The sequence below is a fragment of the Coffea arabica genome, chromosome 4e (assembly GCF_036785885.1).
Source record: "Coffea arabica cultivar ET-39 chromosome 4e, Coffea Arabica ET-39 HiFi, whole genome shotgun sequence".
NCBI classification, from domain to species: domain Eukaryota; kingdom Viridiplantae; phylum Streptophyta; class Magnoliopsida; order Gentianales; family Rubiaceae; genus Coffea; species Coffea arabica.
In genome coordinates, this window is record NC_092317.1 from 4,708,148 (window position 1) to 4,735,402 (window position 27,255).

The following is a 27,255-nucleotide window of genomic DNA, read 5'->3' on the forward strand; positions in this document are numbered from 1 at the left end:
TCAATATGAAATAACTAATTTGTGGGATTTCTTACATGTGAAGATATTGTTGAAGGACTCTATTCTCACATTAATAATCAGATAGCAGAGCAAAATCAAAATCTTTTGAGGAGTTGGCCACATCAAATATTCATATCCTTCATGTGATTCTGTTTCCCACTTTCCCTTTCATTACAGCAATTGTTGCCTCTATTTTTGCATGCCAAACATAAACAATTGGCTTTAAACCAAAGCCAACTCAAAGTTCACCAAAAGTGCCTCATTTGCCTGATGAAAGTGACTCAACAAATGCATGGTGCCAAAACCTAGTTTGGCATTGGGCCATGGATGTGCTGGTAATAGTTCCAAAATGTTTCTCCTACTTTAAACAAATTTTGAAGCATCCAAGGTAGCAGCAGGCTAAATTACAAGTAAATGGTAGTAATAATGGAGTATCTAATCATGCAACTCTTTCCCCATGTTTTATGCAGTGATTGTTGTCCATGGCAAACATATCATGACAAGAGATTTGTTCAAATAATTCTAAGATAGTCTTCTTCCAGTCAAATGTTCCACCACATTATTCTAAGTCCATTGAGCAATTTTGACACTAAAATGCATCTTTTGATGGTGACAATTTCTACCTTCCAAGTATCCAAAGAACTGAAAAGCATATTAATTTTGTGTGCTTAATGGAGGGTTGTTTTTATTTTCATCTTGTTTAAGAAAAATAAGATGACATTAAAAATAAAAAAAAACAAAAAAAAACTAGGGAATCAAGCTTTTATCCACAACAATACAATTATTGATTCCACGAGGTGCTTATCCAATATTCTACAGCTTATTGCTATAAAATTTACCATAAAGTGAATAATTAAAAAGTTAGCACCAGAAATGAGAAAATGAACAAAGGAAAAGGCAATTAGAGAAAAGGTATTCTATCCAACACCTCCGCCACCACCACTGCAGATGCCACCGAGAGACACCACCGAGAATCTACATAAGCCTCCGGCGGCCGACTCCGCTTCATCCACCTGGGCAGGTGGCAGAACCCTCCCATTAGCAAACAAAACCCTCCCGTCTGTGGGCTGCATATGGATTCCTCCAACTCCTTCAAGCTCCGTCGCAGCACCACCAAAAAATGCGCCGTCCCCGAACCTCCTTTCCACCTCCAAATACTCCCCTAACGAAGATGGCTGACAATCACACTCATCCCTGCAAAACCTCCACCACCTTCGTCTTCTCCACCGCCGCCTCTCATCCTCCTCGGCCGCCATTGCAACCGCCCTGTTCTTCTTCGCCTTCTTGTTTCTCCGGCAGACGTTAACGGGGCCGTTTGTCGTCGCCGTCTGAAGTTGCCGGTGCTGAGAGTGGGACCGGGAAGGAGCTCTGAATGTAATAGCTGGAAAAGTGACGCCCATCAACGTCCCTAATGTCGTACTCCGGTCATGGAAAAATGAACCTGTAGACTGTTTGTAAAAATGCCCAAATGAAAATCTTCATACAAATGTCTATGTTTTAAGACATGGGGCGGTGGTGGGGTAATTAGTATTAGTACCTCGGTGTCAAGATCGGAAGAAGAAACGGAAGAAATGGTGGGAGATGATGGAGGAGGCAGCAGCTCATTTGCAGGATCCAACATCTTAATTGCTGACAAACCTTCTATTTTCTCGCGTGTCAGCAGTGTGTTCTTTCTTGTGTTAAAATGCGTGTTGGGATTGAGGAGAGTGTGGGAATACAGATTGGCTCTTCTTGGTAGTTGATATTTCTGTGAAGAGGTAGCGGAATAAAGGAAATTGGAAAAAAAGAAAGAAAAAGAGAAAAGAAGAAAGAGTCTAAAAAGTTTTGGGCCAAGGCCAACTGGAAATTCAGAAGCAGAACATAATAGTTTGAGTGTTGTTTAGCTTTGCAAGAGTAGTATGCTTCATGAGTGCTGAAAGTGGGGAGGTCTTCCACACTATGCAATGATAAGAGTCAAGGAGAACAGGAGGTAAAGATGGAAAAGGGAAAGATGAGAAAGTGTTTGATATTATATTTTATTTTATTTTTTCATTTTTTGAGCTGGTATGGAGGGTTCTTTTATGGGGGCTTCCCCATGCTTAATTTGGCATTGATTTTGCCAAGTTGGCTTGGACTGAGAATGTTTACGTGCAAGAAATCTTGGTTTGGTAGTTCTTACAGTATCGGCTACGCCAATGAGTTCAGAAATTTTGGTCATCATTAAAGTGACTGGTGACCTAAACCAAAATCCTTTTGCCTTCAATTGTTTATAAGATCTTCTCTCGATAGCCGGATGTAGACATTAGGACCAGTTTCATAAGATCTTCTCGATAATTGAGATATAGATTACATTAGGAATGAATTATACTTTGATGTGTAGAGTTAATTGTTAGTCATATAAGAAGAGGCTTTTAATTGAAAAAAAAAAATGTCGGCAAACGTATCCACGGCTAATCCTTGGCCAGAAATGTGTAAGTACTTTTTCCTACGGTATCTATTATACCTCATGCTTTACACCTGTACCATATTGATTTGATTGTGTTCTTGCTGAAGGTAAGCCATGTCAAGTGGAGGAATTAACAAATATACTTACTCTTAACAGGACCATAAGGTCCATTTAGTGTGCTTTTCAACAACACCCTTTTCCCTACCTTTGATCATTGGGAGGGTGGGAATGAGGTCCAAGGCTCATCATTTGTATGTTTTTTTGGATGGGATTCTCTCTGTTCTTGATTTTCTTTTTGTTCCTTTATCTCAAGCCATGCTTTCAAGTACTTTTACGTATTAGTCACCACATTTTTTGGCTTTGCTTTGGCTTAGATGTTCTTTCGTTCAAATTTCTAATTGTTTTTTTGATGATAATTGGGAAATTAAAATGAAAACTGGTTTTGCTTATGAAGTATCGAGTGTTCATTTGATAACGTTAAATGAATAAAGTATAATTCAATGGCATGAATCTTTGTGGGCGGGAGTAAAAACTTTCCTTTTTTTTGGGCTGGATAGCAGTCCTTGATTGATGTTTGCCAAACCACGCCTTTGGTGTAGAACTGCTGATACATGAGGGAACTGGCTGATGGACCGGAAAAGCGCGTCCTGTCTCCAGATACACGAACACATCCATCATCAATGATGGATAAAGCTAAAGGCGAAGAATTGGATCAATGCAGTTGGGCTAAGGCAAGCCCAAAATTCTTGAAATCTCATAGTTGGGCTGGTGGGCTGCAGATTTGGAGCTTTAGTTGGGTCATTGCACTATCTGTTGTGTTTGTTGAAAAGTTTCAAGAATTACGGCAAGTGCAAACCATAAAAAAAGTTAAAAAATTAACAAGGGATTTAGTCTTTGTCCCCTTTTTTCGTTGTTTTAGCATCGACGAAGGGTGTGAATGAGTCGAACTTAATCCATTAGTTCATGAGTTTGTTCAGTTAAGGTTCTAGCTCGAACTCGCGGTGACTGAGTTCAAACTCGAGTAGCTAGTTGACTACTTGAATTTAAGCTTAGTATGCAAAGTTCAAAAGGTCATTAACCTTAATCGAGTTTAATCGAACTTCACACACGCGCGCACACACATATTTTAAATATTTTATTTATTAGTATAAAATGTCTATTTTCTTTCTTATTTAAAATTATATGAAATATAAATTCCTTAAACTCGATTAAGTTCGATTAAACTCAATTGAATTTGAATTAAGCTCAATTGGGTTTGATGATGACAAGTTTGAGCTCAAACTTGAGTAATATAAAACAAAATCGAGTTCGAGATTGACGAACTCGAGTAGTTTGACACGATTGTGCCTCAGCGAGGATCCACCAATTCAATTGCACCACTACAAAGACAAAATTCTCATGCCCTACTCAAAATACCAATTTCTGCTCTAAAATGCCTTTAATTTAGTAAACTTTCTAAAGAGCATGATGAAGTATGGACTATTATAGCAGTTTGCTTAGATGTCCAGCACAAAAATTCGTGGGGCATACAATAATAATTTCTTGAACTTATCTTTGCTTGTTGGGTTCACGAAGTTTCGCAGCTCCTTCTTGCTATATTTGGCTGGCTTTGACAATAATCAATTCCAGCATATTACCCGCAATTTATTCTTCAATGTCATTACTTTCTGTTTGAAAATCTTGAAACAAAGAGCACTCACATGAGATACACAACTAATAAGAAGAATTACAAACTTAGAAAAAGGTACATGCTTCGCGATAACTTTAGTCATATCAGGGGAGAGATGGGTTGGGTGATTCAGAAGAAGAGGGAATTATAAGTAGGAGATATCCGATTAGATCATTTTCACTTGCACTTCAAAATAAAAAATTTGTTAGTCTTATTCATTTTGCTCTTGAAAGAGAACAAATTTTCAAATAATCTCATTCAAATTAGGATACCTGCTACCAAGAATTTTGCAATTAATGGCTCTCTCACAAATCTCCAAAGAAGAAAGAAAATGTGTCTGAAATTAAAAATTCCAATTGGTATAATGACGTGGAAGAACTTTTTTTTTCAATGCAAATATACGGTTTTCCTTTTTTATTTTTTAAGTCAAACACACCTAATTATAAAGCGCTATAAATTGATTCCTTACTAAATCTGATACCCAAAAATAAAAAAAAAATTACAACTTGATTCATTTTTTCTCCACGCACCTAGCCGGGCCCGGTTCAATTGACCAATCATTAGTTCGTCTTTGTTTTTGCTCGTGCTGGATCGAGAAAATATCAAACACGGATACCGGAAAAACATCACACTCGATCGTAGTCCTTGTCGGTGCCACGTTTCGCCATTATTATGTACTCGGGCATCCCAATTCAAGAAACCCAAATGGACCCTTAAAAATGGACAAAGGGTATCCCAGATTAGTATCACATTAACTGCCCCAACCAAACTGGGTCCTGGGCTACTAGCTATTTAAGTCCACCCAGGCCCCAACCAACAAGAATAAGGAGAGTGAAATGAATACCCATTCAAGTGTAAAAAATGCAAATTTAAGAAAAGGACAAAACTTCCACAAAAGATGAGAATTTGTAGAAATGAAGATAATATAATGCAGAAATTAAAGAAAAGAAAGGAAATTGTTTCTTTAATTATTTGTTTCACATAGATTTTGTTTTGAGTTCAACTTGATATTTTTGCAAACTGCTAACCAAAAAAAAAAAAAAAAAAACGGAGAGAGAGAGAGAGAGAGAATTCATTTTTTAATAAAATTTATTTGTCAATGAGAGCTATATTATTAATTTAGATCAAAATGGTCTTAAAGAATCCTTAACCAACATTTTTAAAAAACAAAGGAAAAATATCCCCCTTTCTCGTGGTATATTCTGTTTGGATTGTGATTTCTGAAATTTTTTGTAGAAAATATACTATAATTATTTGATATATATGAAATAAAAGAATAATTAAAAAATGTGTTTACGAAAAATATAGAAGTTTTCAGATAAAAAATGACTTTTCAAATAAGATCTAAATTTACAATAGAAAGTCGAGGAAACTTTTGTCTAATAATTAAAGTTGAATTTGAATTCTCTGATCCATCCTCGTTCCTTAAATTTCGCTCGCTCTTTCTTTGCTAAAAAAAAAAAATTCACAATACATTATAACAATAAAAATTTCACTCGCACTTTCCAAACTTGGTGGCTTATAACAATAATACCATACGATTAACGATAAGACTGATGAGTCATCAGCGAAATTCACAATCAGTTCTCTTTGAGTCAACAGCGAAATTCAAAATCTATCCAAATTGTTTAAAAATGGTAAATTAAAATGTTTGTTTGGATAGGGTATTATTTAAAATATTATTTGGAATAATTACTGTAGCATTTTTTGTGATATGATGTATGTGAGATAAAAAGGTGATTGGGAATATAAAAAGGTGGATTGAGAAATATGTTTATGATGCAAGTGAAATATTATTTGAGATATAGGAACTATCCAAACAAACCCAAGTTGGAACAACGTGCAATAAAATATTCAACACCCTCCGGCGGCACATGACAATTACAGCTCTACAAGCCACATTTGGTAGACTATTTTTTATTGCTGTTGCAAAGTCAAGAATCTTAAGCACACTTCATTTCGGTTGTCAAAGCTCAGAAGATACAGAAAAAGATCACTAGCACATTAGCAGTTCATTTTGCTGTTGGTTTTAGCTGCAAAAAAAATGGCTTCTGGAAGTCAAAAGATTGTGGGGTTTCTGGGATTGGATGAAGTCGGTTTGGAATTGGCCGCTTCCCTTCTCCGTTCTGGCTATGATGTCCGAGCTTTCGAGGTTTGATCATCACTTCTATTTATTGTTTTTCTCGGTTTAGTGACTCAACTGGAGAGATTTTGCTTTGGTGCTTGAATTGTTGGCAAGCTGTTCGTCTGGAGTTTCCTACTACTGCTATTTTTGAGTTGTTTCCTTTTTTTAGTGAGACTGGAGCTGCATTCCTCGAGCAACTCAGCTTTACATCGATTCTTCTTTCCTTTCATTTGATTAAAATATTTGAAGAACTTCCAACAATGGGTTTAAGGCGACAATGCTGGATGTTTGTTTCCTTTCTTGTTCCATTAAAGCAATCACTTAGTTTAATTAGCATAATGGAATTGCATTCTGGTTTCCTTGTCTCAGTTAGACCGTAGAAAACTTGAAATCATACATCTAATCTACAGATAGATGTTGTTCAAGAGAATCGGATGAAGAGTGAAGTCTTGTGAAAAGCCTTGTAAGCTGTTTCAGCGACTTCTTTAAATTCTTGTCCTCATGCAGGAGTCATATGCCTCGTTCATATTTGGTTTACCGCGTGATAAGAAGTAGCTCATTGAAAGTGCTAATCTTTGGGACATTCTCACCATTAATGTAAGTCAGTCAGACACTTCAATTATGAAATGCCGCTGTGAGAAAATGGACTTCAGAATTGAGGGAGGATGTCTATGATTGCTCTCAGGAGCAATTATTATGACTGAAACCTCAAAAATTTTCGGTCTAGATTTGAAGAGCATACGAAATAGATGAGTTTAACAGTGTTTTGTTAAATAGAATGTATTAGCTATTCATATATGCAGATGCAGTTCATCACTAGTCCACATACTGCAGATAGCAATAACGATCAGGTTAGATCATGGTCAAACCAAATCATATCTACACATATTTGTGACTTTTCACTCCATTGATTAAGGAGAAAGACCTCCATTATGGTTATGGCACTGTACCTCATGCTAATTGCTCTAGCAAGCATCTTTCCTTTCCACTCTGGTTCTGATCCATATATCTACACACCATGTTTACTTGTATTCTTGGTTGTATGCCATGACTACCACTTGGGTAAAGATGAAAAAGTTTCAAAATCCGTACAATTTCGTCAATACTATTTATGCAGTATATGATGCAGTTGATGTAGCCATGTGGTTCTTATTGTTAGCAACTCCGTTGTATTCAGTTTCTTTTGCTTCTAGATATGGTTGTTTATAATTCTTATGTAGCTTTATCCTTATGTTCATGTTCTTCACAAGAAGGAAATGTTTGTTGCACTAACTTTTGTGGACTCAAAATTTTCCTAAAAATATGTATATGCAATCTGCTGTCAGTATCTAAAGGGCTTTCCTGTATATGAGTGTATTCTTGCCACCATGGTAACATTCTTTTGAAGTTTGCTTTTGCATTTTGCTTCTGTATCTACAGCTTTGATTCAAGTCCTCGTGCACTTTCACTAATAATTTTTGGTTGCAATCGCTTTGTTGGCAGACATTCAGTCCTTTGATGGATGAGTTTTCCAAGCTAGGGGGTAAAAGATGTGGAAACACTACAGAGATGAGCAAAGGTGAAACTCTTTCTTGCTACTTTTTCCTTTGAGTTTATATTGTTCTTAAAGGACTGCCTTGATGCTTTGGCCAGTTACAACTTTTAAATTATCCTCTGCAACAGATGGACTAGTTCTGGTCTTTGGTTCTATGGTGGTCAGGGACCTGGAAATTTCACTTGTGTATAGGATGGTAAAATGTTTGCTATACGAGTTTCTGACCTTTTGGCATACTAATTCAGTGTCTTGGCTTCCACATTCTTCATGTTCTGTAAGAAATAAAGCAAAGATCATAGAGAAATTCCTGTTTTGGATGTGTTGTTTAACATATGGGACAATAATCTTGAATTTAGTGCGACCAATTACATTGTCTAATCTTCTGGGTGGCACATAAGTTGGGAAAAAAAAACTTATCGAAACTCCTGGGAAGAACAAGATGGATTGCCCTTTGGCATTACAACTGCTGCATTTGTTGTTGAGGAAGGTAATTGAATCAATATATGGAAATAATACGTTGAACATGGTAATGCCACACCAACGAAAGGGGCCTCCTTTAATCACTCACTAACTTAAGAAAATATAGGAGTATGGAATTGTACTGGGAGTACCAGAACATGCCATTTCAAGGCAGCCAAACTTCTATTCTGCTGATTGATTCTCTAATATAGCTGAATAGTTTCTATTCATTACTTTGTTGTTCATGGTTTTTTCACTCTTATATTAATCCATGCAGGTCTATCTGCTCTGGTCATTTTGACATGTCATAGTGACCACATAAGTGAAAAAATTCTAGAGCAGAAGGGAATTTTAAAAGGTCAGTCTGAAGCTTCTGCGCTTGTATTTGAATTCATAGTTACTTAACTTGATTGAGATTCTTGAATAGTAACTCTTTTTCTATTATTTCTGAGACTTGCAGGCTTAGGAAAAGATGCAGTTATTATTGTCAATTCAACTTTACCGGATGTACATATTAACAAGCTGCAGAAGATTCTAAGAGGCAATCTTAATCAGCTATTGCTAATGTGTTGACACATTCATACTATAGCTAGACACTCCTGTCTCTTTCTATTTCTGTATGTTATGTTAAAAAGGAGCTTTGCATATTAATGTATAGTGCAGTAGAACCATATCATACTGACTTAACTGCTGACTGCTAAGTAACTTGCCTCGTAAAATTTTAACTTCTTTAGGAAGCTGTAAGCAATACAGCTAGTTCATAAGCGAATTAGGCCACTGTAACACCTTATCTGCTTTGATACTTTTCCTTTGACATCTTGAAAACATTTCACATTCTCCTTTAATAATCACTGGGTGCCTTGTTTAGCATTTCCTGAGAAAGGCATCTTATTATTCCTGTGGACGAGTACAACAGGTGGGCCAATATTTCTTTCTGTATCCTGTTAAAACTTGTAGAACCTATCAGAATATGTTTTCATCTGCACGATCAAAAGCAATGATAGACCATGATTAATACTATTCTATTCCAAGAATGAAAAAGAAGTCAATCAGAGAATAAGAACAATTCTTCCTAAGGCGCATATGTGTGGTGCATTGTCACTGTTGAGCTTCTGCATGCAGCATTTATGAGAACTATTATACTAATTTTGAAATATTGAACTGTACACTAGTGCAGGTGGTCATCATACTGACTCCATTGTGGACATGTTTGTCTCTAGAGCTGTATCTGATGATCTGAATGGAAAAGTGATGGTACAGGACTAGAAACCAAGTTTTCCCTATGAGTTTTCTCCTTTTGTACTATTTTCTTGAGGGACAAATGCTAAATCTTCTTTTCTCCATGATATTTAGATAATATCCTCTGGAAGCTTGGAAACCACACATAGGGCACAGCCTATCCTCTCTGGTGCTGCAAAGTTTGCCTTCATTTGAAGTAGTTCTATCAGAAATTTACCTGTTTTTTGGAAGTACATCTGAATTTCTGATCTAAACTTCTCCGTATTCGAACAGCTATGTGCGAAAAACTTTACATATTTGAGGGAGAGCTGGGAGCTGGAAGGTGTGTTTCTTGTTGATCTCATATCTATTTTACTTTTGTCTAGAATCTTTTGGAATTATTTGCTGTATATTATTATTATAAGTTCATCAGGTTTTCTGTATATCAGACAAGTTGTCTCCTTGTTGAACTTGTAATGTAGCATTAAAACATCTAGATTGCTCTTTCATGCAGTAAAACAAAGATGGTGATTGAACTTCTTGAGGGAGTTCATTTTGTTGCTTCCATTGAAGCAATCTCTCTTGGTGCACAAGCTGGGATTCATCCATGGATACTTTATGATATCATATCAAATGCAGCTGGAAATTCATGGTGATGTATTGATGACTAACTATAAACATAGTTTTGTTGCATCCTGTCATTTCATTATGTATGATACTTGAAGTTGTCTTGACGTTCATATGGCGTTAGGTAATTTGACAATGTGCTTATTGCTTTCTGGTGAACTTTGCAAAGGAAATCTCCATAAAATGGTTCTTGGTTGTTTAGGACCATTAACTCTTTAGACTATGTTCTGATTGAAATGATTCAAAGCAACATCTAAGCAAGAATGTCAATGTCATTCAGCTATCAGATACACGGGCTAGCTTTTACAGGTTAAACTTATGAGATTGGGGAAAAAAATTATGGGTGAACTGGTTACAAAAAAATTTGACTGACTGATTACGTACTTCGAGTTGGAAGGACTAGTCCCTTATTATGTTGGTTGGATTCTAAAGGTGGTTTATGAACCATTTAAGCTACCATGGTTGAAACTTTTCAAGTGCATTTGGAAATAGTCGTTAATGGTCATTGTGCAAATCTGTTGTTATTAGTGTCTCCAGCTTGTATATGTACATGTTTTACATTCTCATTTGTGAACCTAGACCCGATTCCAGGGAGTAACGAGACCCATTTGGCTACTTAGGTTTTACAAATTGGTTTTCATTTGTTTCAAAAGAAAATTCTGAATGCTATGAGAGATCTGATGCCAAAAGCAATTCTATATCAAAAACCTCAAATATAAGTGCACATTCACAATATTTGAGTTTTTTTTTTTGTAAATGGACTTGCTAAGTTGATCAGCTTTTGGCTGTTTAAATCACACTTTTCATGCTAGCTATGTCGTTGACAATTGTTTCTCTTTCTGTTTGTTTACTGCTCATGCTTTCAATCATAAAATTATCAGCTTTCCATATTAAATCACAATGTCTCGTTTCTTTTGAGCACCTCTTATTTATAATTTGCCTTATTTATCAGGGTTTTCAAGAACTATCTTCCCCAGTTGTTGAGGGGTAACCAGACTAAACATCATTTCCTCAATGCCTTGATTCAAAATGTGGTATATTCCTATCTTTGTGCTTTTTTTCTTTAAATGGGCTTTACCACATGATTTTTCCAACTCAACATCTCTATTCTGTTTCTGAATTTTGGTGTTGATGTTATAGATGTTGTTCACTGTTTGCTGCAGTAATTAATTTAACCTAGAAGGAACTAACTTGAGTTTTATTTTGAAGAGGATCAGTGAAAATAGTTTCAGTGGGGCTGTGGAAAATTTCTGGAAGACGTTTATCCCACATAAAATATTGGCCTGCTTTAGTGCCTGCTACATGGAAGAACAATTTCCATCTGAAGTTTTATATATCTACCAATGTGCTAGCCAATGAGATTCCCTAACATGCTAGGAAATGAACTCATTAAAAACTTTTAGGAAAAAAAAAAGGGAAGTTTCTCAGTCATTCCAGCTGGTCTTTCTTATAGCAGTTGAAAGGAGCCGCATAGAAAGGGTCACGAGAGATACCAATGATTACATCAGAATATGGGACTCCCTATAGAATCCTACTAAAATGTGAAAAAAGAAATTATTGTCATTGAAAAGTGAGAGTGCATATCTGCCTAGTTTTACTGATTGCTTTGTTAAAGTTTAACCATTTCTCTATCAAGTAGTCTTATAGTCTATGTTCAGATATTCTTGATTTAACTTTGTAGGACCTCCCTTCATAGGACTTGCAATATTCTTCTCTTTAAGCATCAAAAGATGAAATTTATTTTGGAAACTAGGATTCGTCTCTACTAAATTTTCTGACACAAGTGAACTAGAAATCTGAAATGTGCTTTTGTAGGGAAATATTCACAGTCATTGTGGTTTTAGATTGATAGAAATAATACAAGATCTCCATGGACCTTTTCAGCAGCAGTTATTAATTATTCGTTATGAGTTCTTTTGTCATCCTAGTTACATTTTCTGTTTGTATTCAAGGGAACTGTTTTAGACATGTCAAAATCGCTTGTCTTCCCTCTTCCCCTGTTGACCGTTGCGTATCAGCAACTCATAGCAGGTATTTACATATCCAATACACAGATTTTATTATGCCCTAGGCACTTGGATGCAACCTGATCCTGTCTGTGCGTCTCAGGATCTTTGCATGGAAGAAAAGATGATGAAGATGCTATGTTGCTCAAGGTTGTTAACTGATACCATCGGAATAAGTAAGTGCTTATATAAAATTTCTGCCTATGGTAATAGTTTTTATTAATTCATAGGTGTGGGAGAATGTACATGGAGTAAATATTACTGATGCTGCTAATTCAAAAAGTTACAACCCCGAGGAACTTGCCCATCAAATTTCTGCCAAATCAGAAAATGTGAAGCGGATTGGTTTTATTGGTCTTGGAGCTATGGGGTTTGGCATGGCAACTCACCTGCTGAAGTCAGATTTCTCTGTTACTGGCTATGATGTAATGTTTTACCTCGACTACTCCTTGGTGTTGGAGTAATATCGTTGCCTTTTAAATGATTCAATGAAGAAGGGAAAAGTTCCATAGCAACTTATAACCTTGTCCAGTTTTTATTTGCTGTGTGTGTTATGTGCAGGGATTGAAGTATGAAGAAAGTTAGTGATGCTAATGTGTTAAGACTAGTTGGAAATAAGATAATGCACGACCATAATTTCATCCTGTTTCAGAAAAGTTAGAACTGGAAACAACATAATAAAAAACTTCAATGACTGATACGAGGTTCTCCAGATCACCTAGTTGTAATTGAACAAGAAGAAATGACTGACATTAGTGTAATAGTTAAATTGTCAGCTTTCTCTTGAAATGAGAAAATAGTATGGCAAAATCAATCATTTGGTACAAAGATTTGCAAATATTTTCTACAAGACATGCTAAGTTTTGAGCCAAGTTTTGATATGTAAATTAGATCTCTATTGTTTTATTGGTCTAAGTGAGAAAGGCACATACATATTTGTTCAGATATGGTCCACCTAATGTTCCTAATCAACAATAAACTAGTCCACAAGATGAAATATATAATCTGGAAAAATTGACTACACCTCATTTTCAGCTTTCCCCTTTCATCCTTCATATGTGTGTAACCATATACAATGATTCTGGATATTCCTTTTGTCCTTCAAGGGAAATCAAGTTTTGTGCATCATCTGTATACATACATACAAACAAAAATAATGTTCTTATATTGTGTTTATCTGCACTTCTGTTAAGACATTGTTGTCTTCATCTTGATTTGACAGCTGTTGATAGTGTAAATGATGCTGTTTCCATCTTTTGGTTGTAGGTGTATAAACCAACACTATCTCGGTTTGCAGATGCAGGTGGCTTGATTGGAAGCTCTCCAGCAGAAGTATCACAAGGTAATTGAAAACCTTTCACATTTCTCCTACATTTATATTTTCCAGCAGAGGTATCACAAGGTAATTGTTCAATCAGTTAGATAACAGCCACTTTTACGTGACTGTTTTCCTAATGATCCTTGCTGTGGTTCATAAGTGATGCATGCACTTCAAGTGCATATAATGGTTACACTTTATTTATAATGGTTACACTTTATAATGCACTTCAATTTCAAGTGCATTTGAAATTTACACTTTATTTCTGTTTTAAAACATCCTTTAAGGAAGAAGTTTCTGAAATCTATATTCTTGCAGATGTGGATGTACTTGTAATAATGGTTACAAATGAGGCTCAAGCTGAAAGTGTTCTCTATGGCGACAGTGGAGCTGTGCCAGGTACATCCTTTTGGGTGTCTGAGCTACATTTGATTAAAAAACCAGAATGACATTGTTATATTGTGTTTTTGTAGCTCTTCCATCTGGTTCCTCTCTTATCCTCATGTCAACCGTTTCTCCTGCATTTGTCAAGCAGCTTGAGCGACGCTTGCAGGGTAGGTTCTTCAATCTTTGGCACACGTCTCAGAATTATATAAATGTACAAAACTGTACTTTGTTTGCAACTTCCATTCATGGGTGCATTTGATATAGTTATCAATCATACTTGGTCTATTTTAATCGCTTTCTAATTCTTCTTGCATGCTGATGGTTGTCCAAAGATTGTTCTTTGATCTTCACAGCCGTGGGAGTTAAAAATCTATGGTCCAAGAATCCCTTTAATCTACTAAATGTAATAATACGCATGCACTCACATGTTTCTGTTGGCTTAGTTTTACTCTATTTCAAGCCAATAATGTGATAGCAATTGCCATATATAATGATCTGACTATCGTGCATGGAATTTCTATGAGATTTTTTATTTTGTCTAGCATTGTTAATGTTACTCTAGTAGAATCTTATTTTGTTATTTGTAGAATTTTGAGTACTTCTATATCTTCATAACCACTTAAAAATTTTTAGATGAAGGTAAGAATTTGAAATTGTTGGATGCTCCTGTCTCTGGTGGGGTAAAGCGTGCCTCTGAAGGAACACTTACAGTGAGAATATTAAATGTTTACCTTTTGGAATCTCAATTGCAGAAAAATGAGAGTATTTTCCGATTATAGTGGGAACCTTTCTGAAAACTGACTTGAAAAATTTTTGCTAGATTATGGCATCAGGAACAGATGAAGCTCTGAAGCATTCGGGTTCAATTCTTTCAGGTAAAAAGGACAATATTTTACAGGGTTCAGATAGAGTAACTTGAATTTAAGGTTGCAATGCTTTATGAGAAACAATGCTTGAAGATATTTAATGGATGCTTTAATGAACAGTTCTCAGTGAGAAGCTCTATATCATTAACGGAGGTTGTGGGTCTGGAAGGTACTTTTTGACAGAGTGCCACTCTTTAATGCATTTCTAGTACTCAGTTAGAGTATGTTGGTTTTTCATGTTCTCTGAACTTTTATTGTATATCTATATTCAATTGTCAAAGGATGCATTAGTCATTGAGTATAAATTGGCCATTTCATATCCTCTAATAACTTACATTCCATATTCCATTGTTTAGTGCTGTAAAGATGGTAAATCAACTACTTGCTGGAGTTCATATTGCGTCAGCAGCTGAAGCAATGGCATTTGGTGCTCAGCTGGGTCTTAATACAAGATTGTTGTTTGATGTCATCAGAAATAGCAGGGGGACATCTTGGTAGGTATTACAATCCTGTGATTTAACAGCTATTGTCTTCTCACTCAAAAAAGTTATAACTATGGGTTTGTTTGGATTGAAGGTTGTATGGAAAAAGTTTTTGGTATTATTTGTTGTAGCACTTTTATAGTTGTATTTGAGATAAAAAGGTGGTCAGGAAATGTGTTTTGTGAATATTAAGAAAAATTTTCCAAAATTATCCTATCCAAATAAACTCATTTTTATGGTTTTCTTGATTTTTGATGAATATATTTTTAATCATTGATATCTGTTAAGCATGATGAGTTCACATTTGTGACACTGTAGATGCTCTTTTTCATTGAGTAACTAGGAAAACTCCACTTAAAATTTGAGTATTCTTGAATTAGCGTTGATTCAGAAATGTAAGCTATTGCCATGGTTGTTGTTGAAATAATGAAATGCTTATCATAAGTGGCTCAATTATTTTTGGTTAGTCTAGCTCATGAATACTTCAGAATGAGTCATGGTCAGTTTTAGCCCTGAATTGCTGTCTAGCAGTGAAGACAAGTAAATAGCTTTATTTGTGGTAAAAAAATTTCCTATCCTACTTAAGTTTGCTTTGTGTGCCCTTAAATGGTTTGTTGATCACCATTTTCTCATATTTGTTCAATTCCAAATCAGCTTTTAAAAGACAAATTTCTCTATCCTACGCTAACTATTGAAATCTTCACTCGGCTTTCAGTCACTTAAAAAATTTTCTTTGGGCACTGTGTTTGCTTCTTGATATTTTCATGATAATGAAAATGGTGGCATCTCCAGTTAAGAGAAATAATCATTCTTGTGTTCTTCCAGTTATTCAGGCTTGGTGGACTTTCTGACCTGTTAATCTGGTTCATTTTGTTTCAGGATGTTTGAGAATCGTACTCCTCACATGTTGGAAAATGACTATACACCGCTGTCTGCACTGAATATCTTTGTGAAGGATCTGGTCAGACTGATTTCCTCTATGACATACAGCTTGTACATTTTTGATATTGGACATAACCATAGAGGCTAACTTTAAGATGCTTACAGGGCATTGTTTCTCATGAATGCTCATCCAGGCGGATTCCACTTCATATTGCAAATGTTGCACATCAGTTATTCTTGGCAGGTAGGCTGAGCGGATGAAGAGATTTTTTATGTCCAATTCTTAATTGTGCAACTCTTCTGTTTGTATAGGTCTTGATTTGATTTTTAAAATGGTAAATGATATTCCACTTTTAACAGAACCTACTAATTTGTTGTGTGTACACAAGCATAGTTATGTGTGAGACTAGTAGTCTTATCTTTAGAGCAATCTATTGGCCTGCATATCACCAAGCCTGACACTAAGAGCAGTTTCTGGAGAATCTTTTTTTCATATGTTAGGAAGAAATGAAAAGGTACACAAAGGCAGGAGTTTTACTTTCTTCAGTATTTTTAGCAGGGAATACGAAAATAGGTACATTAAGATCATCAGAATTAGTTACTTCATTGGCTAGCTGTTTATGATCAGGAATTTTTTGTCACTCTGGTGCATCAGATCTGTGAAGTTGGTCATTTTCCTGTAGCCTTAAACTTGAATATCTTTGTGACTGAAACCATGTTGTATCTTGTATTCAAGATTCAAGCAATAAAAGAAGATTCAAGTAGTAAAAAAGTTCTTAAGCTCCTGAAATGAAAATAAAAAATCTCTGCTGTGTTGTAAAAGTGATTTCTGTCATGTTAGATGATAAATTTTTGTTAATAAACTCGAAAAACCTGAACAAAAGGGCTGCACTGATTTTTATTGATTACTTAAATTTGATACAGTGAGGTACTTAAAATATTACTGCTTCTTGTTATTGTGAATCTGTGTTTGCTATTTCTCTCTTTTCGTTTGCTTCAAGGTGCAATTTATCAAATTGTGCACCTTGAACTCTTTACTTGAAGCTTCTGCTTAGGAGTGGCTACTGTTGTGTGATTAGGTTCAGCTGCAGGATGGGGTCGATTGGATGATGCTGCTGTAGTGAAGGTATTAACTTCTTCTGGCTGTTTTTTGGCTATCTATGGGACAAAACATACAAGTCATTGAATTTAAACAAATATTAAAAAGAGAGTGAAAATCATTGACTTTGCAGATAATTTGCCATAATGGAGATAAATAGCCTCCTGAAGACTTTTATTTTGAATATGTTATCAGATATCTTATACAGCCTAATGCTGATTTCTGTCCCATACCGGGCCATTTAGCAAAATATGGTGCTTTTAATTAAAATTAAAAAGAAACATTCCTTTATTGTTTTCTACAATATGGACATCATTCTCTGTAAAATGACGGCTTATTCCCTTACACCAGACGCCTCTGTTTGCTTCCAAGTTCTCTCCTCCTCCTCATCGTTGGCCTATCTCGTTACCTCAAGCCTTCCACTGTCTCTTAATATGCTTATCTAAGGACCAGATTTATTGTAAACAATGATAGATTACTAAAGATTGAACGTATGCTTGCATCACTGGGTGCAGTTTATAGTGTTTATACCAAGCCTATCTTTCTGGCATATGCTGTAGACAAGCATGGTCATAGAGATTTAAATTGGGTTCAAAAGGCCAGAAAAAAACCTGAAAAATCTGACTATGGAGGTTATGCTAAATCCAGGAACATTAGGAGAATACTTTGTCATATGAAATTTTGAAGAGTGTTTAAACTGCAGTTAACTATTTACTCAGAATGGATTTATCCTGTGGGACAAGCATATGAACCAAGCATCACAGAAACTCATCTTGTTTTCAAAGTCGATTTTTCTTTGTTTTCAAGTGAGTGTGTGTTTGATTAGATGTCATTGTCTCCAAAATCAACTGTAAAGTTGATTTTCATATGCCCACTTCCATCGATATGCAAATAAAAGGAACAATAACACACACACACACATACATATTATGCTGATCTTAAACCACAATATTGTAGTAAATAACCCGTCAAAACATGCTAGTTAAGTTTTGAAAATAACATTGGTCTTGATGATATAGGTTTATGAGATGCTTACTGGAATTAAGGTTGAGGGGAAAATTCCAGTTCTCAGTAAAGAATCCATCCTGCAATCTCTTCCATCCAAATGGCCTGTGGATCCCATTGACGACGTACATAAGCTAATTGAAAATAGTTCAAAGATTTTAGTTGTCCTCGATGATGATCCAACTGGAACTCAAACTGTACATGATATTGAGGTATTGACAGAATGGTGAGTTTCTCTTGGCTTCAGTTCTAGTTCCATATGACGGTATTTTAACAAAATCTTGACAACTGTCGTGTTGTTGAATAAATTGTTGATGCTCATGTTGGGCAACCTATGACGTCATATCATGTTCCTCTATACGATTTAAAAAATTCTATTTTGCTGGTTTGTTATGACACCTGACTTCTGAGGGTTTAGCATGACTAGAATTCTAATGATGACAAGCTTGGATACTGTCTTTTTTTTTTTTTTCCTTTTTTTTGTGCTGAATGATAATCTTGTAATAAGCAAAAAAATGCTGTTTGCATGAGGTACTTTTTATTCCTGGATTCTGCTGGCAATTATTAAGAGCAGTGTAAGGCCCTATTGGTCTATACATGTTTTCAGGATTAGCAGTAATTCATTCAAGATATAAAAAGGAATGGAAGTCGACAAAAAATTGACTGAATTTCCAGTTTAAAGAGAAAAAGGGAAAAGAAATTAGGATTTACAGGTTTCAAATCCTGAAACTATTGGTACTGGATTTGAAAAGTTGGCTTATTAAATTCTTTCCCTGTTGAAATATAGAATGGTATAGTCTCTTTAAAATCTGTACTGGTTGAAATAAAAAAGTGAAAAGGCATTAAAGATGCAAATTATTTCCTTTTCATGGAAAGTTGAAGTTTTAATTTGAGTAATAAGACTTTTGGGTTCACAAAAAAATTAACCACGTTGATTTTTTGTATGAAGATAAAAGAGTTTGCATTTGGAAACAGAAAAAAGTATGAAAGTTTCTAATATAAAGAGCCATCCAATGGAAAAGTAAGAGGAGACTAGGTAGAAAGATCAAGATCTAGAATGAGGGAGTCACAAGAAAGAAAGAAAGGAGAAAAGGCCAAAGGTCAAGGAGGCATAGAAGTTAAAAATCTGAAATAGGAGGAATGTATCCCAAGCAGAAAGAAAGAAAAGAAAAGACAATTTTGCAAAATTGTAGTCATTGAAAACCAAATATTGCTTTATCTACTACATTATGGGCTCAAGAAATTAATTTCTTAATTATCCGAATATTCCAACTCCCAATGAAGTAAAGTTCCCATTTCATAAAACTAACATCACTGGATCCAGATGTTGAGGAACAAGACTAATCCAAGAGGGTTATTCAATTAATTTTTTCCTGACCATATTCTCTTATTTGAGCTTCCATTTGTTTGACCTTCTAATTGGTTTATTGAGAAATTTGATTTAGAAAGTAAAAAGTTTCTCAACTATACAACTTATGTTGATGATTCATTGAAACAACACAAAAAGCAGTTCTTGAGTCTGTTAATCATCTGTCTTTGTGTTGGTTTTTAGGAATGTTGAAGCACTCATTCAGCAATTCAAAAATAGGCCCAAATGTTTTTTCATTCTGACCAATTCCAGGTCACTGAGTTCTGAGAAGGTATAAAGTCTTCCTTCAAAATCATGCAGTAGAGAATTCCCTTGCAAAAAATATGAGCATTTATTAGACACAGTCAAAAAACCACTTGTGCAGGAGTTCATTCACTAAGATCTGCTCTCTACAGGCTAGTAAATTGGTAGCAGATATATGTACAAATCTATATACTGCATCTCAGTCAGTCAATAGCACGGACTATACAATTGTTCTGAGGGGTGATTCAACACTACGTGGTCATTTTCCAGAGGCAAGGACTAAAAACTTGTCTTGTAAATGTTGACTGTAAAACTTTTCTTCTGGCTATGCTTAATGCATTCTTTTGCTTCATTGTGGCCAGGAAGTAGATGCAGCTGTTTCTATACTGGGAGAAATGGATGCATGGATAATCTGCCCATTTTTTCTAGAAGGAGGCCGTTACACTATTAATGATATACACTATGTTGCAGACTCTGATAGGTTTTGATTCTTCTTTCTTATTCAACAATCCTTCTGTATAGTTTAATTATAACGCAGAGAACATTAACATTCATTTCATGGCTTCATGTCCATAGGCTTATCCCTGCTGGGGAAACCGAATTTGCTAGAGATGCTGCTTTTGGCTATAAATCTTCTAACCTCTGCGAGGTGTCATATCTTGTTAACCCATGTGCAAGTAGGCTGTTCATTTCCACCCAATGACACTTCTCTGTTTGTTTTCTTTAAACTTCAATTTCAAAATTCCAGTGGGTGGAGGAGAAAACTGGTGGAAGAATACCTGCTAGAAGTGTGGCTTCTATATCCATTCAACTGCTAAGAAAAGGTGGACCAGATGCTGTTTGTGAACATCTATGCAATTTGGAGAAGGTAAGGTGCATAAGTTATTGGAGGATTTACTAGCCATTTATTTCAATAATCTATATGGACATCAATTTGATTTGAAATATCTGGAGGGGGTTCAAGTTAGGATTGAAAATCGGACTACTAAGATATTTAGGGCCAGCGGCTTTCAACTTTTGATTTATGAGGTGCCTAGAGATAATTAAACACATTGAATGCAATCAATTGGCAGAAACATCATTTTGGAATAACTGCTTATTAAGAGGACATCTTGTTAATAGCACTACATGGTTTCATTTCTTTCTAGTAGGTTTTGTTTATATAGTGAAGGTTTTGTGAAGATAACTGTGATATGAACATGATGTTGCTTGGTGTATTTGAGTGTGTGATCAATATGCTCCCTGATCATGGAAAGACTTTGTGTATCATTTGCTTATGTGCATGGCCTTAATTTCCATACACTAAGGTTTAACGTATGAAACAGGGTTCGACATGTATAGTTAATGCAGCTAGTGACAGAGATATGGCTGTATTTGCTGCTGGAATGATTCAGGTCTTGTTTATTTACATCATTTTTTGATGCTTTCTTTGACATATTTGTCGGAAATTTGAGATGGCTTTAACCTGTATTTACCTGGTAGGCTGAGCTGAAGGGAAAAAGGTTCTTATGCCGTACTGCTGCCAGTTTTGTTTCTGCAAGGCTTGGAATTATCAGAAAAGCTCCAATTTTACCCAATGATCTTGGTATTAATGGAGAGAGGAGTGGTGGGCTTATCGTTGTTGGTTCCTACGTTCCAAAGACAACAAAGCAGGTAAAAATCATTACAGAAGTACTTTTTCTGTGGAAAATTCATTTTTGTTTTCCTAATTGATGAATAAAGTTTCTGCCATATGCAGGTTGAAGAACTTAAATCTCAATGTGGACATTTCTTAAAGAGTATTGAGGTATCATAAATGCCAATTAGCTACTTATGAAAGAAAATTCTTCTCTTTTTCCTTACGACCAGGGAAAACAAAACCAAAAGGAAAGGAAGATAGAGAGTGCAATGGGCAGAGATATACTCTATTAACCGTGTTACACCTTTAGGAACTGTATTAATGGCGTGATGACCTTATTTTTCTTTTCTTTACTGTATAGATCTCTGTGGAAAAAGTAGCCATGAGGTCAACAGAAGAGAGGCAGGATGAAATCACCCGAACAGTTGAGACAGCAGATATTTACCTTAGGAGTTGTAAAGACACTCTCATATTGACTAGCCGAAAACTTATAACAGGCAAAAGTAAGACTCTCTTGATTTTCAAGTACCTTTCTACACTTGCCATCAAAGCTTTTGAAATGAGTTGAAGTTTTACCTCCATATGCACTTCCTCTCCACAAACTAGTTTAGTTCCTGTACTTAGTGAGCTTCATGTTTGTCCTTTCAAATGCAACCAGCCCCTTCTGAAAGTTTAGAGATAAATTCCAAGGTGAGCTCTGCTCTGGTGGAAATAGTTCAGCGGATAACTACAAGACCCCGTTATGTTCTTGCGAAGGTACTTTCTCCTTATCCCTCAAACTTATTTTGATAGGAAGCTGCTGGGTCCTAGAGAGGTTATCTACTTAACCAGTGGGTGGTGCAATCTTCTTTTCTCTTCAGATGGTTTCCTGCTTATCCAGACACTGCATTTCATTTCTTAGTTATAGAGCAATTAGAAATCACGGTAAGTATTGTGATGCATCAGTTTAGGTTGGAACCTACATGGATATTGCTATTTTTCTATACATTTGTAAAGTTATTAGATAATGATATGAACAACATAAAAAATCTGAAGTATAGAAGAGATTCCATAAGTGTCCTTTATTACTGTTTCTAATATCTGTAAAGATTTCCCGAGTTATCTTCTACCCTCCCAAGGCCTCTCTCCTCTCTCTGCACAAGTCCTCCAGCAAACATAAGAGTTATGTCATGGGCTGTTGATGCCAAAGACAAAGATCATCCAGAGTTGCATCCTTTTTATATTTTGAGTAGGACTGCGCTTCATAATCTCCTATGCTAAAGTTACACAGGAGGGGAAAAAGGCAGTGTTGCAAATGTGTTGAGATAATTCCAAATGGAGATCACATTCTCGCGTTAAGTACCCCTTTCGCTGATGGTGCTGGGAAGGGTTGTCTGCTATTTTATTGTTTGACATACTTAGGGTGTTATAATAATACATAGGCAATGATGGTGTTGTGTATTCACAGTTTAGTGCTCAAATAAGCTTTTCCCTACACAGGGTGGTATAACCTCTTCAGACCTTGCTACAAAAGCTCTTGGAGCAAGATCTGCCAAAATAGCTGGTCAGGCTTTACCTGGTGTTCCCTTGTGGCAGCTAGGTCCTGAAAGCAAACACCCTGAAGTACCATATATTGTATTCCCAGGTAACTTGAAATGTTGTACTTCTTATGGTGCAAATTCCTCTCGGAGATTTCTTTTGGATCCATAATGTAACCTATATGTTTACTTAGGAAATGTCGGTGACAGTAACGCTTTAGCTGAAGTAGTAAAACATTGGGCTAGTGTCAACAGAATCTCATCAACTAAGGAACTTCTCCATGTAAGAGCTGTCTTTTGAATAATTTGTGAACTGGCTCATATTTCAAGTAATGATTATCTATTCCATGTTTAGAATGCAGAAAGAGGTGGATACGCCATTGGAGCTTTTAACGTGTATAATTTAGAAGGAGTTCAGGCAGTCGTTGCTGCAGCAGAGGATGAAGGAAGTCCTGCCATTTTACAGGTTTGGCAGTACATTAATTTGGGGCAGAGTGTGATAATTTTGTACTTTTTCAAGCTCTCAAGAAGCATGACTGCTACAAATGCTATAAATACTATCTGAAATGTGACGTGAAAATACAAATTTCTGACTAACTTGGTATCCTTGTCATCCTTAAGGAAGAAAGTTCATACTATTTCAAATTCCTGAAGAAATTATGCCCAATTACATTGAAGGTTTGCCTAGTGTAAAAAATTAAGATGGTTGTGCAAAAGAATGTAACTCTTTTTAAGTTCATCACCTAAGTACATCAAAATTTTATAATTTCTATGGTAATAAAAAAAGCATATCTTCAAACGTCAAATTTCTCAAATGGTTTTACTCCAAAACATATGTGTTGCACTTTACATGCTTTCCTGAAACTTTAACCCCCTTCTTTTTGTATGCCAACGTGTTTATTTTTGGAGGATGGCATAGTGGGACTGCCACTTGAAATATGACAACATTGTCTCATAACTTCTCAACCTCTCTCTGAGCCTAAGTTGGCTCAACTGAAACCCCATTTTAGTAGTACCTGGGTTCATTTATTCCTTTTAATTAAACATGTGCTTAATTAGTACTCTATTTTATTTCAGTCGTGTACTTCATTCCTTTGTTTATGTACTACAATACATGATGCTTGCAAGGTGCCGATGCATTCAAGACTCTCATGCTCAAAATTTCAATCAACTTTCCAGGCTTTAACTGCAAGAGAGAACAAAAAGCTTTCAATTTCACAGATTAATGTTTTGTATTAAATCTGTTCTTGATTAACTAAATTTATGCTCTATTGGAGTCATTTAGTCATTGACACTGATTTATCATTTTGAACCACTACTTATACAGATCCATCCTAGTGCTTTAAAACAAGGAGGAACCCCTTTGGTTGCCTGTTGTATCTCTGCTGCAGAACAAGCAACAGTAAGTAACATATTGTTTAAAACCCAGTAATGTGTGCTTTTAGCACTTGTACTCTGCTAAAAGGAAACATGGCTGAGAAATTTTTGATAAAATCCAAATGGACTTTCTTCTAAATAGGTGAGGAAGAGAAGAAATCATTTTCATTGAACGGCTAAAAACGCAGTATAATGTGATATGATGGCCAATTTCTATAAACAAGGAACATGACCAACAGATTCTTAGGTTTGTGAAGGAATCTTATACTTCACTGATTTGTTATTCTCGTCATATGCAGCTTAAATGCAATGGCTATGCGCAGAGTCTTATTATATGCCTTGGTATTTTAGGTCTCTTTACTTTAAATTTTTAACCCCCTCCCTGAAGAAAGTGATAAAGTAATGAAAGATGCTTACCCATAACTTTGTCTAAATGGTATTTGAGTCTAAACATATAATCTTATATTTGATTAAAATCTGAAATACCAATGGCTGTCCTTTCTTTTTCCCTAATACTGCTTTTGATTGCTAGTTAGCTTGAATAACTTTATTAACTTCAATGCAGGTCCCTATTACTGTTCATTTTGATCATGGAAGCTCAAAACAAGAGTTGTTGGGAGCTCTTGAGTTGGTAAGCTTCTTGTTGACTTCTATGAGACTTGTATTTTATGTTTATCGCCTGATAAAGAATTTATATGCTCCCAGGAATTTCATTTAAGCTATAGATATTTATCTTGTCACATAGCTTCTCAACTTAATTACCATGGCAGGGATTTCATTCGGTCATGGTGGATGGTTCTGACCTTCCTTTCAAGGAGAATATATCATACACAAAATCCATTGCAGAAGTGGCGCACACCAAAAATATGGTGGTAGAAGCTGAATTGGGAAGATTGTCAGGAACTGAAGATGATCTGACTGTTGAAGATTATGAGGCTCGGCTAACTGATGTTACCCAGGTTCTCTATCTGTCTAATACGTTGCTCTTTCTTACAGAGGAACTGTCTGAAATTCTGAAGATATTCGTGTCAGTTAATTACCAATGTGACCTTAAGTGTTTGGTGAATTTCAGGCAAACGAGTTCATTGACACAACGGGTATAGACGCTTTGGCTGTGTGCATTGGGAATGTTCATGGAAAGTACCCTGAAAGTGGTCCAAATCTTAGACTTGATTTGCTCAAGGTCAAGCATATATATTCCTTCTTGTGTTGTATTTTTGTATTTTGTAGGGTAAGCAAGCTTTCAGTTGAAGTGTTCACATGCATGCTTATCTTTCTAAATCACATTAATAAATGCACTAAAAGCACTAGGTCGGTATTCTTAAGATCGTTGGACATCCACAGAGTTTTGGAGTGTGAAAGCTAGATTGTGTGCACTTTTCTGTTAGGATGTTGCTGATGATTTCCAAGCTCCTATATGTGTCACTGGCACCTATCATACTTGTTTATTTGGTCCATCTGCCAAAAACCTTACTGTTGAAACTTGAAAGCTGTTTACTTGGTTTATTTACAAGTATCCTTAGCTTCTGCAAGTTTTTAAAGCTTTTGCTACCTGATTATTAAACCTAGATTGTCATTATAAATTTTCTTGCTAACTTATGCCGTTTGTCACAATGCTGGGCTGTGTATGTATATTAGTCTGTCAGATGCCATTATACCGTCCTAGTTTGTAAATTTTTTTTTTTTTTTTTGCGTAATTTTTGTAAGCAAAATCTTAGCGACTTTGGTCAAATGCTGCGACCGTGGAAATTGTCAGAAAAGCTTGCTTTTTTTACTTCTTATCTTTGTTGTGCATGATTTTGATTGCAAGAAAGATTAAGCATCCATGCCTGTTAAGCTTCTAATCCTCCCCTCTGCTATCTCTCCAGGATCTTTATGGTCTGTGTTCAAAGAAAGGAGTTTATGTTGTTCTCCATGGAGCTTCTGGATTGCCGAAGGAGCTCATCGAGGTATTATTGCTTGTTTAACTATTGTTTAGCTATTTCTAGAGAGCATTCGGTACAACTTTGAAGTTCTTGATTCAAGTCGAACCTGGAAAATGCTGACTAATAGATGTTACGCATGCATGATTATTCCCAGGAATGTATAAAGCTAGGAGTAAGGAAGTTCAATGTCAACACCGAGGTGCGAAAGGCTTATATGGATTCATTATACAGCTCCAAGAAAGATCTCATCCAAGTCATGACCTCTGCCAAGGAGGCCATGAAGGCTGTGGTTGCAGAGAAGATGCGTCTATTTGGTTCAGCTGGAAAAGCATGGTGACAGTCTTCAAGCTTCAAGCATCAAAACGAGAGGTTTAAAATATAAATACCTCGGAAAGCAGAGATAAAAGCACAGAAGAATATGTCTATTTGTAACAGCATTTTCTTTCATCTCTCTGTGTTCTTTACTTTCTTTCTACCCTTAGATATCTTAGATGTCTAAAACCTTGATCCTATTTAGTGCCAATTACTATACCATGTAATTCTGAATTTCAGTTCTTCATGTGGTCTGCCCACAAATATGTGTACTATTTGTCCTCAATCCATTGGCTACATTTTAAGTCCCAAAACTCAATTCTCTTAACTTGGCAATTTGAAATAGTCATGCTTCTGATGGCAGGACCCCAAAAAAAAAAAAAGGTATAAAAATAAATAGGAAAAAAGTACAGGAATTGACCGGTTTATTCTTGTAGAATTATTGCAACATAATTTGCATCGGCCTCCTTCCAATTGAACGAGTAAGCTAAGTACATTGACTTGACGGGACAAGTTATGACATAAATGAATTTCTTCTTAAGATTAATTCCAATCAAACCAATGATCTCTTGAAAAAACAAAATGAGAAAAAAAAAAAGAAAGAAGAAAGAAGAAAACTTATTGACCGTATTCACTGAGTGGACCGGCTTTTATTTCGTATTTTCGGTCACTTGAGTCTTGAGTGGCCCAGTACTGAGGGCATTCAGGCCCAAATTGCCATTCACTTCCACTCACTTCATCTTGATGCCCGAAATCAGTCTTCAGCAGAATTGATTGCAGCTCCAATTCTTC

At 35.8% G+C, this 27,255-nt stretch overlaps 2 protein-coding genes across 5 annotated transcripts; one reads left to right on the plus strand and one right to left on the minus strand.

The window, feature by feature from the left end:
* Positions 1 to 748: 748 nt before the first annotated feature.
* On the minus strand, positions 749 to 2,167 carry LOC113741451 (uncharacterized protein At3g17950). The gene is made up of 2 exons (XM_027268985.2): positions 1,538 to 2,167; positions 749 to 1,448 (listed from the first exon to the last, which is right to left on the minus strand). The coding sequence occupies exons 1-2, from the start codon at positions 1,619 to 1,621 to the stop codon at positions 918 to 920; spliced, it is 615 nt and encodes a 204-aa protein (XP_027124786.1). The 5' UTR covers positions 1,622 to 2,167; the 3' UTR covers positions 749 to 917.
* Positions 2,168 to 5,977: 3,810 nt separating this feature from the next.
* Positions 5,978 to 26,777, plus strand: LOC113741957 (uncharacterized). Of its 4 annotated transcripts, none has more exons than XM_027269631.2 (42): positions 5,978 to 6,246; positions 7,702 to 7,777; positions 8,490 to 8,570; positions 8,673 to 8,753; positions 9,390 to 9,466; positions 9,566 to 9,620; positions 9,725 to 9,773; positions 9,945 to 10,082; positions 11,010 to 11,091; positions 12,010 to 12,088; positions 12,167 to 12,213; positions 12,294 to 12,488; positions 13,330 to 13,405; positions 13,700 to 13,780; positions 13,855 to 13,935; positions 14,402 to 14,478; positions 14,589 to 14,643; positions 14,755 to 14,803; positions 14,991 to 15,128; positions 15,996 to 16,077; positions 16,164 to 16,242; positions 17,078 to 17,124; positions 18,117 to 18,328; positions 19,655 to 19,742; positions 19,867 to 19,986; positions 20,077 to 20,195; positions 20,291 to 20,363; positions 20,463 to 20,582; positions 21,040 to 21,108; positions 21,197 to 21,367; positions 21,453 to 21,500; positions 21,694 to 21,835; positions 21,991 to 22,088; positions 22,812 to 22,956; positions 23,044 to 23,132; positions 23,205 to 23,315; positions 24,177 to 24,251; positions 24,792 to 24,857; positions 24,997 to 25,185; positions 25,299 to 25,409; positions 26,095 to 26,175; positions 26,306 to 26,777. In XM_027269631.2, exons 1-42 carry the CDS (start codon positions 6,139 to 6,141, stop codon positions 26,486 to 26,488), a joined length of 4,143 nt encoding a protein of 1,380 aa, XP_027125432.1. In that variant the 5' UTR covers positions 5,978 to 6,138; the 3' UTR covers positions 26,489 to 26,777. The 4 variants fall into 4 exon arrangements, 2 of the variants coding, with proteins under 2 accessions (XP_027125432.1, XP_071903403.1); XR_003460761.2 differs by having other exon boundaries at positions 5,998 to 6,246; positions 23,212 to 23,315; XM_072047302.1 differs by lacking the exon at positions 24,177 to 24,251 and having other exon boundaries at positions 5,998 to 6,246.
* The last annotated feature ends 478 nt before the right edge of the window (positions 26,778 to 27,255 follow it).

Excerpts from the sequence above, each read along its gene's own strand:
- LOC113741451 (XM_027268985.2), bottom strand. The coding sequence starts at position 1,621 with ATGTTGGATCCTGCAAATGAGCTGCTGCCTCCTCCATCATCTCCCACC. Across the intron at positions 1,449-1,537 it reads CTTCCGATCTTGACACCGAG|TCTACAGGTTCATTTTTCCA; the intron begins GTACTAATACTA and ends TTTTACAAACAG.
- LOC113741957 (XM_027269631.2), top strand. The coding sequence starts at position 6,139 with ATGGCTTCTGGAAGTCAAAAGATTGTGGGGTTTCTGGGATTGGATGAA. Across the intron at positions 9,774-9,944 it reads GGAGAGCTGGGAGCTGGAAG|TAAAACAAAGATGGTGATTG; the intron begins GTGTGTTTCTTG and ends TCTTTCATGCAG. Across the intron at positions 12,489-13,329 it reads TCTCTGTTACTGGCTATGAT|GTGTATAAACCAACACTATC; the intron begins GTAATGTTTTAC and ends TTTTGGTTGTAG.